General features: G+C 57.8%; 1 protein-coding gene across 3 annotated transcripts in view; it reads left to right on the top strand.

The window, feature by feature from the left end:
• Positions 1-16289, top strand: part of COL26A1 (collagen type XXVI alpha 1 chain) — a 165371-nt gene that overhangs the window by 133601 nt on the left and 15481 nt on the right. For all 3 annotated transcript variants that reach the window (XM_043456419.1, XM_043456417.1, XM_043456418.1), the window contains exons 4-5: positions 7889-7950; positions 15916-16072. In XM_043456419.1, coding sequence (XP_043312354.1) covers positions 7889-7950; positions 15916-16072 — 219 coding nt within the window. The remainder of the gene's footprint in view (positions 1-7888; positions 7951-15915; positions 16073-16289) is intronic.

Below are 16289 nucleotides of genomic sequence, written 5' to 3'. Positions count from 1 at the left end.
TACTTCTCCATTTTGATATCCAATTGAGCCAGTACTCTTTACTGAAGTCCTTCCTTTCTCTCCTGTACTCATATATACCTTTTTTTATAAACCAGGTGACTGTGTTAAGTGTGAATCTATTTGTCTGTCTTTGCACCAATAATACAGTGTCTTAATTACTGTAGTTTTATAATAGATCTCAGTTCTGGTTGTATAAGTCTTCCACATTTGTTCTACTTCATCTTTGCATTTGGCTATTCTTGGACCTTTGCGTTTTTGTATATATTTTAGAAACAACCTGAGACACACACACAGAACATACAAAAAAACCTTCTGAGATTTTGAATGGGGTTGCATTGAATGGATAGATCAACTGGGAGAAAATTAACATATATAGTATGGCACCTTCCAATCCATAAGTATAGTGTATCTTTTCATTTATTTAAGTCTACTTTAATTTCTCTCAGTGATGTTTTATAATTTTCAGTAGAAATATTCCTAGATAATTTGATGCTGTGTGAATGGTATTTTAACATTTCATTTTCTACGTGGTTTATTGTCAATGTATAGGAATATGGTTGATTTTTGAAAACTCTATAATCCTTGCTAAATTAACTTAGTAATTCCAATAATTCCTCTTTAGATTTTTTGAGGGCAAAGATGTTTTGGGGTGTGGTCCAGCCATGGTACAAGACCCAACAATCCTGAACTCTGGGCTGGATTTGGAGGTTGAGAGGGAAGAAGACAGACTTGACCAGTCAGATTGGCAGAGTCTGTAGGGCCACGTGCACATGCTAAGTCACTCCAGTCGTGTCTGACTCTTTGTGACCCTGTGGTCTATAGCCCGCCACGCTCCTCTGTCCATGGCATTCTCCAGGGAAGAATACTGAAGTGGGTTGCCATGCCCTCCTCCAGGGGATCTTCCCAAGGATCGAACCCACGTCTTTTATGTCTCCTGCATTGGTGGGTGGGTTCTTTACCACTCGCACCACCTGGGAAACTGGGGGGATGCAAAAATCACAGACTTCACCCATGTCTAGTCATGGTCCAGGCACTGTTTTCACATCGCGTGGAGAGTTCTTCCCCCAACCAGGGCATCTAGCCTCGCCCACCATGGCCTTCTGGGAAGGGAAGGCTGCCTTTAATCAACAAGCTGGGTGACCTTGACTACGTTGTTAAACCTCTCTTGAGTCTCATCTTCCTCACTCACAAAGAGAGGGACGCATACCAGGGTATTTCTGCCTCTCACCTCATAGGTGACTGATGAACCTTGGTGAATAGTTTTCACTCACCCATGTTGTCTCTTTTCCCCATGGGGTTTTTCTGAACATTGCTGGAAATTTCTGCAGTCCAGAGGATGCTGGTGTTGGGGGGTGGGGGGGTAGGTTGCCAGCTCCCACTGTGCTTTGAGCAGCTTCAGTGCAGCTGGTCCTTTGGGGATTTTTATTTCCATGGTGAGGACACCCATGCAAGGCTGCCCCTCTTCAAGAAGGAACTCAAATTACTTTTCAATAAAAACTCTTGGCAGAAGTTCCTGAAAAAGTTCCTGGCCTTCTCTGTGATCCCTGATATAGAAAAAGGATGGAATTTAATTATTCTGTCCTGTCCATGAGCCCCACGGCAGGGCCTGGCATGGAGCCATTGCTCTGTCCGACCAGCAGGCCCCCCCGCCCCCGCTGGGGTTCATTGCTCTGGCATGTGTGAGGGAGCACAGAGGAGACCCAGGGCAGGGCCCCCACCTTCGGCCTGGCCTCGCCCTTTCCACCCTTCCTTTTGGGGTCTGTGTCTTAGAAAAATCCCATCTGTCTGCGGTCACCTGGACAAGAGGCTCTCTACAAGTTAACTGGAGAGGTGACTTCCCAGGTCCAGGAGAGATATTGATATTTTACAAAATTCCCATCAGGGCCTCTCTGCTACCCACGAGGCTCGGCTCCAGAGCACCAGAGGGCGGTTAAGAGCCTCAGGCTGAATTGGAAACATCAGGATTGGAAAAATCTAGAATGATCACCTCTTGGTGGCCCCAGGAGCCTGGGGATCCCTAGGGACTCGGGAACTCCAGCCTGCAGCTGGCTTGTCTCCTGCCAGCTCATGAAGAGACACAGTTTTGTATATTTTCCACGCAGCATCATAAGCAAGTTCTGTGTTTTTACCCAGTTAAACATTTAAATCAAAGATCCCCTAGAGAAGGGCAGGGCAGCCTGCTCCAGTGTTCTTGCCTGGAGAATCCCGTGGACAGTGGAGGCTGGCGGGCCACAGCCTGTAGGTTTGCAGAGTCGGACTTGACTGAAGCAATAAGAACGCACTCATGTATTCAATATGTTAAATATGTATATTGTTTTAAAAAGGCCACTAGCCCTTCAAGGCTTCCCATGAGAGAGGAGAGTTCTCAGTACCCCTCTTTGCCGCCAGCTTTCATTCCCGATAGTCAGGCTTTTTGGGGTGGGAGTGGAACGCTTACCTCCACCACTCTCGTCACGTCAGGGACACTGAGGCCGCTCAGGACCCTCTTGTTCCTGCGGCGCCCTGTAGGCACTCACAGTCGGTCTAGCTGGCCTGCCCCACCCCTGTCCCCGCAGCATCTTACCCTGCTGACCTCCGTGGAACTGTCTTCCCCTGCAGTCTTGGCTAGGGTCAGGGGTCTCCCAGGGGATGTGGGGGTCTCCTCCAGCCGGGCCCCACTGGGTGGGCTGCGGGTGACACCCACCCTGTGTATGCCCCCTGCCCGCAGACCACCTCTGAGAGGGTCGATGGGCCTCGGGCAGGGCCACCCTGGCTGCCGCCATCAGCGTCTCAGCCGCAAAGTGGACCGACTCTGCCTCTTTAGGAGTCCCTGCAGTAGCCAACCCCTGCCCTGTCAGCAAAGCCCAGACCTTGGGAATCCGATCTCATTCAGGGGGAGGCTCCTGACTTCAGGATTCAGAGCCACGACCGGAAGCAGTGCTGGCCAAAGGCACGTGGTGGGTTGGCCCCACCTACCCTCTGCAGTGGGCGGTGCGAGCCCAGCAGTGAGAGGCCGAGGGGGCAGGGGGCAGGAGCAGAGAGCCTGGGGCCCCTGGAGCTGGTCAGTGTAAACCCCTTTAGGGCTTCCCTGGTGGCCCAGTGGTAAAGAACCTGTCTGCCGATGCAGGAGACATGGGTTCGATCCCTGGTCCAGGAAGATCCCACATGCCTCGGAGCAGCTAAGCCCGTGCCTTAGAACTAGTGAGCCTGTGCTTGAGAGCCCAGGAACCGCAACTACTGAAGCCTGCTCACCCGAGAGCCTGTGCTCCACGACAGGAAAAGCCACCGCGAGGGGAAGCCCCCCACCCGCCGTGAGAGTAGCTCCCGCTTCCTGCGACTAGCGAAAACCCTCATGCAGCAACAAAGACCCCGCAGGGTCAAAAATATATACAGAAATAAAACTCACTTTTAAAAAAGTATAGACCCCTTTTACAGATGGAGAAACTGAGGTACAGAGAGAAAGCGGGCCCCAAGCCCCACAGTGAGCCAGCGGCCTCCCTAGCTCTCTCTCTGCCGGCCACACTGAGCAGTCAGTCCTCTGTCTCAGCCACACACCCACCCCTCACCTCCAATCCACACATACTGGCAAAGATCTCCAAGCCCAAGTTCTGCCTCTATGTCCTAGACTCTAGGAAACACTCGCGGGCCCGCGTGTGCTGGGAACGTGGGAATCCTCGGAACCCCAGAAAGGGAAGAGTCTGCCTCTCAGGGAGGGGAAACCGAGGCCCGGAGCCAGGCGGGCAGGGCCTCGGCCGGTCACACAGCCAGCATCGCCCCGCCAGGCCCGTTTCCATAGTTCCGCCACCCTGAGAAATAATTAGAGAAAGTTAAACACACATAATTTAATTGCTTGTCGATGACAGGATGCCAGGGGAGCCATAAAACCCGCCCAGCCTCAGAGTGCCTGCCCGGGCAGGTGGCACGGGAGGCCGGGCTGGCAGCCTGGGGCCCTGCCCGCTGGCTGGGCCTCTCTCTGCGGCTGGGGCGCCAGACCCCTCCCTACCCCTGCCCAGGCCGGCTGACAGCCAAGCCGCTCCCCGCGGGCCGAGCAGGGTGCCCGGTGCCAGCGCAGACAAGGCCCGGGGACCCGCACGCTTTCCAGAAACAGGTTCCTATGTGAGCCCCAGGCGAGCCCCTCTCTCTGCTGACCAGCCCCCCTGCAGGGCGTCTGTGTGCTGCCTCAGACCCTGGAAATGTGTTCACGGGTCCCGGACGCCTCGGGAACATTCACTGCGTGGAGCTGAGGCCCGACGGACACCTAACCCGTGGCCATCCTGCCCCACCTTCTTCCTTCGGGAGGTGGTCCCCAGGGTGGGGTGGCGCCCTCCTGTGTATGCAGGGAACAGATGAAGCTCAAGCCAGAAAGTTCTCCGGACCAGCCCGCTTCCAGAGTCGACGCCCTTTTTGTCCCATAAGATGCTCTTGGGCCTCTGCTGCGAGGGCAGGCACCCCATTCCCGCTACCCTACCCCCTGCGCATCAGCATTAGCACAGGGTGGGGCCCCCCTGGCGGTCTGGTGGTTGGTTGAGACTTCGTCTTCCCATGCAGGGGTTGCTGGTTCGATCCCTGGTGGAGGAGCTAAGATCCCACATGCCTCGTGGCCGAAGTGCCAAGACATGAAAAGCGAAGAAATGTTGTAACAGATTCGATGAAGACTTTAAAAAATGGTCCACATCTAGAACAAAAGCAAAAGGATATGAGCACAGGGTCACCAAGGGGCCCACGGGCACCCACCAGGCCTCCAGGTGGAGGAGGGGGTGGCCGGGGATGGGTAGGGGACGGGGTGTGAATGTCGGGCTGGAGGACGGATGAGTGGGTGGATGGATGGGCGGGAGTGGGTGGGTGGAGGTGGGGTGGGTGGCATGACACATGGCTTGTTTTGCTTCGATGTCTGTCTTTCCCACGAAAGGCCGCTTTCAGAGGCACCAGGATCCTGCCGTATTTAGGAGGGAGGCACTGAATGTCCCCTGGGGATCTTTCCGTGTGTCTGGCCTTGTAGACTGGGGGCCTAGGGGCACCTGGCCATTGTACAGGGTATGTGTGCGTGCTCAGTCGTGTCCGACTCTGTGCGACCCTCTGGACTCTAGCTCGCCAGGGTCCTCTGTCCATGGGGTCTTTCAGGCAAGAATACTATAGTGAGTTGCCACTTCCTCCTCCAGGGCATCTTCCCAACCTAGGATCGAACCTGCGTCTCCTGCATCTCCTGCATTGCAGGTGGATTCTTTACCCGCAGAGCCATTCCAGAGAGCTGCCCTCCTCCCACCTCCAAATTGTACAGAGGGCCCCCCCAAATTTCAGTGCCTGTGGGCCTTTCCCCTGGGGTGTATCCCTGAGCCCAGAGAGGACCATCAGCCCTCCCTGTTCTCCAAGCCCTCCTGTGTCTGCCAGCCTGGGACTCGGCCCCTCTCTGCCTTTCCCCTAGTGACTCATCCTTGAGAAGTCCCCTCTGCCCGTCTCTCTGCTCTGTGCCTTGTACCTTTTACTTTCTTTACCATCCCTTTTGCTGGGAGGAGTTGGAGGGAAACATGTGTGTTCAACCCCCCGCATTTAACCAGAAAACCACCTCCGTTCCTGCTGGTCCTTTGTGAAGTCCTGCCCCGTCCCTGAGTCAGACATTCTTCTAGTTGTTTTAAAGTTCCAGTGTTTATACCTCAGTCTTTAATCTCTTTTATGTATCCGGGTTACTGACAAGGTTTTATTGGGGGAAGAAAAAGAGTTCTGTTTCTAAAAATAAAAAAAAAAGGCTTATAAACCATGAACTGGGCACAGCCCAGGGTGGATGGGGAAGGAGATGAGGATGAGGGTGTCCCCGCCGGCCCACAGAAACCAGGGTAGGGCTGGTGAGCAGAAAGTAAGGGGCTGTCAGCCCCCAGGGACCCGAGGCTGGGCACCCCTGGGGAAGACACAGCTTGAACCATCTGTTCCCAAGGTCCTAAGATCCTGGAGTTTCGTTGCATCTCTCACAGGACAAGCGTTATTGTAAAACAGGGACATTTCCAAGGTGGTTCATGTTCAGTGATAAAGATACAGGACTTCTCCAAAGACAGACAGGGCTGATGATGGGGGGCGGAGACCCTGCCAGTGAGCATGGGGTCCTCGCCGCAGCCAAGGGGCCTCTGGACGCCAAGTGGGACATGCTGAGTTACCCTAATCCCTCTCATGTGTCTGCTTGACCAGAAAGGGGGGCCTGTGGGGTCAGGCTTTGAACTGAGGGAGGAATCTATCTCTTGACTTCCAGAGCAATAAAAGCTCTTAGGAAGAGCTTTGAACCATCTATTTCCTCATTAAACAGCTCTGGGTCTCTGGGGGAGACAGACATAAATAGATGATTACAGCCCAGGGAGATGTGTGCCTGGGAGGTTAACCATTACTAGTCTCCTAATTGGCCTTCCGGCTCCAGGGCCCTCCCACAGCCTCCCACGGTACACTCTGCTGCCAGAGCAAGCTTTTAAAAATGCAAATCTGACCTTGGCTTTCACCCCCTCCAACAGCTGCCCATTGGTCTCAGGACACTGCCAGGCTCCTCCCCACTGTCCTCCTGCTCCAGCCTTGGTGGTCCCCAGGTGTGCTCTGGCCCGCTAGGCTGCTGGAAGACCCTCCCCGTTCTGTTCCCCTCTGGTGTCAGCACTAATTCTTCCTTCTGTGGAATCTGATTAATCACTGTGCATCCCTCAGGCCTCACCTTAGATGCCACTGCCTCCAGGAAGCCCTCCTGGACCACCCCCAGCCCAGATGGGCTTTGGCAACCCCAGATAGGCTACCCACTCCAGTATTCTTGGGCTTCCCTGATGGCTCAGCTGGTTAAGAATCCGCCTGCAATGTGGGAGACCTGGATTTGATCCCTGATTTGGGAAGATCCACTGGAGAAGGGAATGGCTCCCACTCCATTATTCTGGCCTGGAGAATTCCATCGACAATATATCCACAGGGTCTCAAAGAGTTGGACACAACTGAACAACTTTCACTTTCACGTTGCTCTTTTACACGTTCTGTTCTTACAGCCCTTAGCAGCCTGTGTCTTTTTACCTGTCCCCTTCCTCAGACTGTAGTTCTCAAAGGCAGGGAGTGTGTCTCATTTACTACCCATTCATTAACTATCAGATTTTTTTTTTAAATGGTGGAGTTTATTTCAAAAAAATATTTTTCGACATGTACACACTGCTCTATTTATTTATTTTTTATTTATCTTTGGCTGCACTGGGTTTTTGTTCCTGCACAGGCTTTTCTTTAGTTGTGGCAAGCAGGGGCCATTCTCTAGTTGCGGTGCACGGGCTTCTCATTGCAGTGGCTTCTCTTGTTGTGGAACACAGGCTCTAGGCACACGGGCTTCAGTAGTTGCAGCATGTAGGCTCAGTAGTTGCGACTTGCCAGCCCTAGGGTGCGGGCTTCAGTAGTTTTGGCACAGGAGCTCATTAGTTACAGCTTGAGGGCCCTAGAGCTTGCAGGCTTCAGTAGTTGAGGCATACAGGCTTAGTAGCTTGCGGCATGTGGAATCCTCCCAGACCAGGGATCGAACCAGGTCCCCTGCACTGGCAAGGGAATTCCCATCCACTGTGCCACCAGGGAAGTCCTCCTTTTTTGAGCCACTACTTTGTGCCAGGTACTGAAATTCATAAACAAACAAAATAGACAAAGACCCTGCACATATAACACTCACAGGCTGATGAGGCATCCCAGGTCGTAGCTCAGACGATTCGCAATACTCTGCTGTGGATGCCCAGAAAGGAGGCTCGGAGGTCAGGCAGGCTGCCTGGAGGAGGGGGCACTAAAGATAGGGCTCTGAAGGATGTGTAGGAGTTTTCCAGGCAGCAACTCAGAGATTTCCCTGCCTGCCTGAGCAGAGGCTATCCTGCCTGGCCAGGCTGCTCTCTCCCCAGGATCCACTCCACTCTCACCTCTTCTCTTTCAGAATGTATGAACTGTACCCGGCTCAGCGACATGAGCGAGCGGCTGACCACGCTGGAGGCCAAGGTCAGATGGTCTGGGGATCCTGGGCCTAGGGAGTTGAAGAGGGAGGAGCTGGTGTCAGCCCCAGGGAGCCCAGCAGGCCTGAGCAGCCTGGTCCCGGGGGCTGGGTGCTATCTGGGGCCTCAGTGGCTCTAGGTAACTTTCTCTAGGCCGGGACAGCCTCCTGGGGTGGGAGAGGGGAGTGGGATGTGTAAGAAACCCGAGGGCCCCAGGCAGCAGGCTGGTCTGTGTGTAGGCCGCGATGGCTGGGAGACCAGAAGCCCAGATGCTGACCCCTCAGTGGAAAGAGGAGGGAAGTCGCTGTCCCCCCAGGGCTGCTGACCCCCACTCTGGCTCCTCCTTCCTGGTCTTGCATGGGGCTGGGCTCAGGAGCTGATGGAGGAGGAGCCGCCTGGCCCCTGCGAGCTTTCTCCCCGCCTACATCAAGGGGCAGCGGGGTGGAGCAGCCCACTGCCCAGAGGCAGAAGGGCTCAGTAAAGCCCAGGTCACTTATCTGGGAGTGGCCCCAGGCAGCAGCGTGAGGAGGACAGGGCTCAGAGAAGGGTAGGATGTGAGAGGTGCGGGTGTGTCAGGGAAGCGGCCCCAGGGGGACACCTGGGGCTCTGGCCCCTGGGAGACAGTGCAGAGCCTGCCTGGGGGCCGGCCTGGCCCTCGCTGGGACGCGCTTCTGCGTGCTGCCCGTCCCCACGTGCCCCTGCGGACAAGCCCCACCGCCTTCACCTGGAAAGCAGCGCGGGGTGACTGGTCTGGGGGAGGCAGGCTTGGGGGCTGCGGCTGCTGTGCCTCCAACCTCCAAGGAGCCTCTGGGGGCAGCGGGACTGCTGGGGGCTCCTGGCCCAGGGCAGAGCCAGCACGGGGGGCTGGACTGACCTGAGCCGAGACAGCGCTCTCTCAAGGGCAGACTGCAACAGCTGGGCCAGGGCGCTGCCCGGGAGGGCGCTGTGAGCATGGCCGGCCGGCAGGGAGGCCGGAGTGGGGACAGGGCGCCGAGGTGGGCTGCGAGACCCCCACGGCGGGAACACGGAGCAGACCCAGAGGTCGGACCCCAGCCCAGGGGAGCCTGACAGGCAGGGCCTCCCTGCAGACACACACACACAGACACACACATAGACAGATACGCGCACAGACACACATAGAGAGATACACACACACACACAGATACACACACAGACACACAGACAGATACACACACAGACAGATACACACACATAGACACACACACAGACACACACACAGACACACAGAGATACACACACACACAGACACACACATAGACAGATACGCGCACAGACACACAGAGAGATACACACACACACACAGATACACACACAGACACACAGACAGATACACACACAGACAGATACACACACACACAGACACACACAGATACACACACACACAGACACACACATAGATAGACACACACACAGACACACACATAGATAGACACACACACAGACACACACACAGAGACATAGACAGATACACACACAGACACATAGACAGATACACACACAGATACACAGACACACATAGCCACACATATAAATACACACACAGAGAGACACATACAGACATATACATAAACACACATACACACGCACAGATGCACACAGACGCACGCAGCCCTGGCCAATGCTGCGTCACCCTTCGGCCGTGCCTCCTGCCCTGAAGCCTGACCGTGGGGACGTCTGCCCAGTGCAATGGGGGCTGCGGTGACTGGCAGCTGGAGCCGGGCACGTGTGGGACCACCCCCCACCCGCCTGCTGGGTGACCCACTGAGCCCCACCTCCTCCCCTGTGGAGTGCGCGGGGGTGCCAGCCTCGCAGGACCGCTCGGGGCCTCAGGGGCCAGGGTGGGGGCCCCGTGCTGGACAGGTGTGAGGTTCTCTGTTCCCATATGTGCCACCTCGCTGTGGCCTCTTCTGATGGAGGCACGGGTACATGGGAGGAGCCCCACGGCAGAAGCGTGAATGGCCTCCCTTGTCCCCGCAGGCAGGAGGGTCCCCCAGCAGCCCAGGTGCCTGGGCAGAGGCCGGGGGTGGAGACCCCGTGCCCTCCCTGGGTCAGCGGCTCTGCAGGGTGGGGGCGGAAGGCTTCAGGGAGCGGATGCTGCCACATGAGCCAAGCTGGGGCTGGGGCAGCCCTGGCAGGGATGAGAGATGCTGGGGAAGATGCTAGAAGGAACTCATGGTACCCGAGACTCTAGAAAAGGCGGGCTCCCCAGGCTCGCTGGCCTGACAGACATTTTCCAGACACCTGAAACCTCCGCGTGGTTTGGCAGAGCGCCGGCCTAGCACCTCGGGGTGTTACAAGTCACAGCTCTGAGGCAGGACTGGCACCATGCCCGCTGTCCCCCCGCCCCAGCCCTCACCCATGCCTGCCCGCCATGGGCAAGTCCTCCCTTGGTGCCCCCACCCTGCGCCGCCCTCTGCCTGGGGATGACGCACCCCGGCCCGGCCAAAGCGGAGGGCTGGAGGTGGGCTTACTCTCCGGCCCCGAGGGTGAGGGTCGTGACTCCTCCGCAGACCTCAGGGGGTCTCCTCCGCAGACTGTGGGGATCAGGCTGTCCCAGTGATGACCCAGTGATAACAGGGCCCTTCTCAGCTCTGGGCCTCAGCCTGCTGCCCTGAAAGGTGGAAGCGGAAGGGGTCACTTCCCGGCCCCTCCCTGGCTCGTAGAGAGATGACCTCAGGTGACCCTTGGGTGGGGAGATAGACGAGGGAGCTTGAGACAGGTGTCCAGAAAGGTGGCAGCCATGGAAATCCATCCATTCTGGATTTCCCGATGGCGGTGGGAGGCTCCTGTCTCAGCCCCTGTGTCCAGTCTGGGTCACCTCCCAGCTGCCCACCTGCCTGCTGGGTGCCCACGTGTCCCCTGGAGAAGCAGGGCTCCTCGGAGCTTCACCCGCCCCATCAGAGGGCCCTGAGGGGCAGCAGCCTAGAGAGGGTGGGGACACAGGCCAGGCTAGCAGCCAGGACAGCCCCACAGCCTCAGGGGCGTGTGAGGTCAGGGGAGCCCACAGGGTCAGAGAGAGCACGGAGCTGGGGTCAGGTGGGTGAAGGCAGAAGCGGGCAGGCAGATCCCCGAAGGGGAGTCAGAACCTGGGCAGCCAGCAGTAAGTCCAAGGCCTGGAAACTTCGACCTCTGCTTCCTCAAGACGAGAAGCCTGTTTTGACATGTCAAGAGGGATGCATTCAGTGGCCAGCAATGCGAACCCAGCCATTGGCAGCTTATTTCTTAGCATTTATTGTTAGTTCAATAGGAAGTCCAGACTCTGTGGTCTTGGGATTGGTTTGGTGACTCAAGAAACCAGACTCGCTCCACAGCCTTCCTCTCCACCTTCTTAGTGAATTGGCTTTTGTCCTCATGTCAGTTAGTGCTAAAGGATCGTTACTCAGTCGTGTCCAACTCTCTGCGACCCCAAGAACTGTAGCCTGCCAGGCTCCTCTGTCCATGGAATTCTCCAGGCAAGAATACTGGAGTGGGCTGCCATGCCCTTCTCCAGGGGATCTTCCTGACCCAGGGACTGAACCCTGGTCTCCTGCACTGCAGACAGACTCTTTACCGTCTGAGTCACCAGAGTGCCTCATGGTCAGTGCCTCATGATTACAAAGTGGCTGCTGCAGCTCAAAGCCTCACATCCTTATACATTGTTCAAAGGCAGGTAGTAGAGGGTGAAGCAAAGTATCTCAAGAAATTCATTATGTCTCATTGGCCAACACTAGGCTATATGCCCACCTCCTAGGTACAAGGGAGCTGGGAAAATGAGTAATTGGCCAGTGGTGATTCCTTCTCTGGGGCATACTCACTGGCTCACAGTAAGGGTTCTAGAGCCAAGGAAGAGGAGGTGGTTGGAGGCCAGGCAACTGCAAAGGACTGCTCCACCTTCACTCCCTGCAGTGCCCGAGTTGCCTAAGGATCCAAACCTAGGAGCTGATCTAGATTCCTCCCACCCCCTTCCTAGGATAGGCTAGAGCAGCTGTTGGGGGATCATGGGGTAGAAAGCCAGCAGAAAAAAAGTTTCCTGCCTGCCTTCCTCTCCTCCCCTCAGTTTACACTCTGACTCCAAGGACCAGAGTGGGAGGGAGCCCGAGGGGATTTCCCTGGGTGAGGCCTGGTCTTTGGTGCAGGAGGGTGGTGTCCTGGCCAATCAGCCAGGCCACAAGGACGTCATCAGAGCCCCTGAGATGGAAGGCTGGCTGGCGTCTGGTTTTCTCAGCTGAGTCCCCACGCCGCCCACTGCACCCCGGTGAGCTCAGCCTGGCAGAGACGGGTCAGTTTCTCCAGGAGGCTGGCCACGGCCAGACCACGGGGGCTTGAACTCTGGAGTGGGCTGCTTCTAACTTGACGGTGCCCATGGCTTCTCTGCCTTGGTCCATGGTCTCTGTGGGCCTTGATGTCTGTGAGGGAGGTGCCCCAGGAAGGAGTGAGCTTGATCTTTTGTGCAGGGGTGAGGTTGTAGGCAGAGGGTCCCTTCAGGGAGCCCGGGAGCCCTACCACGAAAGGAGCCCAGGAGCCCAGTCTGGCTGCCCCCACCCTGATCCCGCCAAGCCACACTCCCCCTGCTCCTGGCGCCCCCCCCGGCCCCGTTACCTGTGTTCACCCGGAGGAGTCCTCCACACCCCCACCAAGATGCTGTATCTCAACTCATCCCCCCAACTGGGGACCTTCACCCCCAAACCTGTCCTCTCCTGTGCCGCTGTTTGAATGGTGGCGATCCTACCCCCCCCCCAAGCCAGGCTAGAGACAGGGCCACCCCCTGCCTTCACGTCCTGCCCCCAAGTCCTGGCCTCCAGGTCCTGACAGTTCGCACCCCCAGCCTCTCGCTCACGGCCCCGGGCGCCCATCCCCTACACCGACAGCCAAGTCTCCTTGCCCTGTCCCCACCCCCCCAGCTCCACCCCTTGGCCATGGCCGGTCAGCATCCCAGTGGACGGCGCCTCCGTGGCGGGGGCAGGCATTGTAACCCTCCCCTCCGCGAGGAGTTCCACCCCCGAGCCGCTATGCGGTCTGAGCCTGCCGCTCCCCTGCTCAGGGCCTCCGTGACGCTCCACTGAGGCCAGGGCAGCAGCCCAGCAGTGGAGAGGTGGATGAGGCGCCACGCGGGGCCCTGGCCCCACCGCCAACTGGCTGGGTGACCTTGGGCAAGTCCCTTGCGGTCTCTGAGCCTCTCTTTCCTTCTCGCCTCTGGCGTGGCTGCAGTGGCCCTTCCTGTTTCATGAGCCCTTTAAGGATCAGGAAGGAGAGGGGCTGAGAGACAGAGGCCCTGGGGGTCGCCAGAGCCTCACAGGTCAGGAGCCCACCCAATACAGACGGGGACCTGAGATCTGGGGTGCCACTTTGTTCCCAAGGGTCTTGGGAAACTTTGTCACCCAGGCCGGGGGATGCTGCAGAGCTGGTGGGAGGAGGCGCTCAGAAGGACCCTTTCTGTGCCCCCAGAAAACCTCAGCCCAGCCCAGGCCTGGGCGCTGTGAAGGCAGCCGTTTGTTCCCGTGACTCCCCTCCCGAACGCCACCCCAGCATTAGCAGGAGTAACCGGGTGCCCACGTGCTGTGCGCCCCTGATCTTCTGTGGCCCTGCAGGGTCAGTGTTATCATCCCCATTTTGCTGATGGGAAAACTGAGGCCCACAAAGATCACGATGCTTGCATATCATGGCTATCTAGTGGGAGAGCCGGGATTTGACCCAGCCTGGCTGGTGGCAGGGCCTGAGCCTCCTCCCCCATCACATGGTACTTCACGTGGGCAGGGGCCTGGCGACCAGACCGAGCAGGGCGCCCCTCCCCAGGTGGTCCTGACTCCCAAAGGCGGGCGGTCTGCGTTGCTCCAGAGTGACTGTACAGGGGCTGGGGGGATACCCTTTCTGCCCAGAGGGTCAGACAGACTCAGCGAGGAGGGGACAGCTCTCCGGAGTCTCAGAATCTTCCAGGGGCTGGGGGCGGGGGCAGCGCTGGCGGAGGGCTCGGCCTGAGGGGGCTGGGCGAGCTCAGGGCGGCTGGAGCAGAGCCGGGTGGAGGAGATGCAGGGGAGGCTGAGCTGGTCACCTGTGTACGCACCGTGTGGCGTCTCTGGTGGTTTTTTTGGGGGGTGGGGGGGGAGTTCCGCCGGGTTTACCTGCATGAGGTCCTCACCCACGGCCGTTGTGGGGGGCTGCAGGAGGGGACGGGGGCAGGTGGAGGGGAGGGGCAGCGGGCTCCAGGCAGGCCGAAGGGCCCAGGGAGAGGCCCGGGGGCCCATGGGGTCCTCCTGTAATTAAGGTGCGCCAGGACTCTGGTGGTTGGGGTGGCGCAGGGTAGGGTGGGGTGGGGTATAGGCCAGGCGCTGGAGCTTGGACGTCTTCAGGCAGCAGCATCTGCAGAATTAGACGCCAGCGATTCCGCTCCCAGCGGCCTCCAGACAGGCCCACCCTCAGCCCCGCGTCCTCGGAACGCTTTCATCTCACGGCGCCGAGTCTGGAGAATCTAGCCGGATGTGGAGTTTCTAAGAGCCGGGTTGGGGGGCGGGGCAGGGGGGTTGGGGAACGTGAGACGCTGGACTTCTTCCTTCCTGTCTGGCAGATCGGGACGGGAAGTCGGGCTCCATCTGATATGGGGGGGAACCCCAGTGCCCCCCTCTTCTGGGGCGCGTAGGTCCAGGTGGGTGAGCACCTGCCCGCCTGCCCTCTGCAGATCCCGGTGTGCGGCGCCCCCTGCTGGTCTCTTTGGGAACAGCCGGACCTCCGGCTCCCTGTGCTGCGGGGCGCTGAGTGGCTTCAGTCCTGTCCGGCTCTCTGTGACCCCACGGACTGGAGCCCACCAGGTTCCTGTGTCCATGGAATTCTTCAGGAAAGAAGACTGGAGTGGGTTGATATTTCTTCCTCCAGGGAATCTCCCCAATCCAGAGATCGAATGCACCTCTCCTGCACTGGCAGGCAGATTCTTTACCACTGTGCCACTGGGAAGCCCCAAGTGCAATTTTGATCAGTGAAAGTGTTAGTTACTCAGCCGTGTCTGACTATTTGCACCCCGTGGACCGTAGCCTGCCAGGCTCCTCTGTCCATGGGACTCTCCAGGCAAGAATGCTGGAGTCGGTTGCCATGCCCTCTTCCATGGGATCTTCCCGACCCAGCGATCGAACCCATGTCTCCTGTGGCTCCTGCATTAGTAGGCGTATTCGTTACCATCTGAGCTACCAGGGAAGCCCAGGAATACTGGAGTGGGCAGCCCATCCCTTCTCCAGGGGATCTTCCCGACCCAGGAATCAAACCGGGGTCTCCCACACTGCAGGCGGATTCTTTACCAGCTGAGCCACCAGGGAAGCCCTCCTGGCTCCCAGGTGCCGTGAATTAGGAAGAGTCTCCCTACTGAGGCCCTGTGTTCTTTTGGGTTTTAACCCCTGCTCTCCTCCGGGGGAGAGGATGGGCTGCTTTCCAGGCGGGCCCTGAGTGACCATGGCCCCCTTTGTTTCCCTGGAGCTCCTGCTAAACTCACGCACCGAGTTGGGCCCGCTTTTTCTTTCTCCTTTTTTTTCCCTTTTCTTCTCTTCTTTCCTTCCTTTCCCTTTCCTTTTCTTTCTTTCCCTCTGCCCATCTCTGCCTCCTTGCACCCATCCATCCTGCCACAAATATTCCTTGACCACACTGTGCCCTGAGCCAGACAGTGTGGGGGACAAGCCTGCCTGGTCCCTCTCTAGGGAAGGACCAGTGAAGTGGGGGTGACCGTGGTCATTATTCAGACAAGCACTGTCTAATCCCAGTGACGGCCACTCTAGGAGAAAAGTATGGTGACTCCGAACATGTCTGCAGGGGCCCTGCCTGAGCCCGAGGGTCGGAGGGCTTTCTGAGATGGGAAGGGCTGGGGGTGGGGTGGGAGAACATTCCAGCGAGGGGACGGTGGTCGCATGAGCAGTGGGCAGCTGCTGGTCCCCTGGGGCTCACATCCCCGTTCACCCGTGCCCTGGGGCTGACCCTCTGCCCTTCTGCGGTCCAGGTTCTCCTTCTGGAAGCAGCAGAGCGGCCCTCAGGCCCAGACAATGACTTGCCGATGCCCCAGAGCACCCCACCACCCTGGAATGAGGGTCTCCTCCCTGACGCCATCCCGCTTGCCCACCCCGGGCCCCAGAGGAGAAGGCCCACAGGCCCGGCCGGTGAGTGAGGCCTGGGGGGGGGAGGGGGGTGGGATGGGCAGGGAGGCCTCGCAGGGCCTCCACCAGTAGGTCATACACACCCAAAGGGCATTTTGGAAAACTGAGCTAACATTTAAAACCTGGGGGATTTCACAGAAAAGTCAGGATTTCTCATTTCTCTTAGAAAAATGGAAGAGCTGGCCATTGGGGTTGGCAGTCCCTTATAGAAACAGTTGGC

Source organism: Cervus canadensis, chromosome 32, assembly GCF_019320065.1.
Source record: "Cervus canadensis isolate Bull #8, Minnesota chromosome 32, ASM1932006v1, whole genome shotgun sequence".
Classification (NCBI taxonomy): domain Eukaryota; kingdom Metazoa; phylum Chordata; class Mammalia; order Artiodactyla; family Cervidae; genus Cervus; species Cervus canadensis.
The sequence above is the reverse complement of the archived record's forward strand: the minus strand, read 5'-3'. Positions and strand labels throughout refer to the sequence as shown.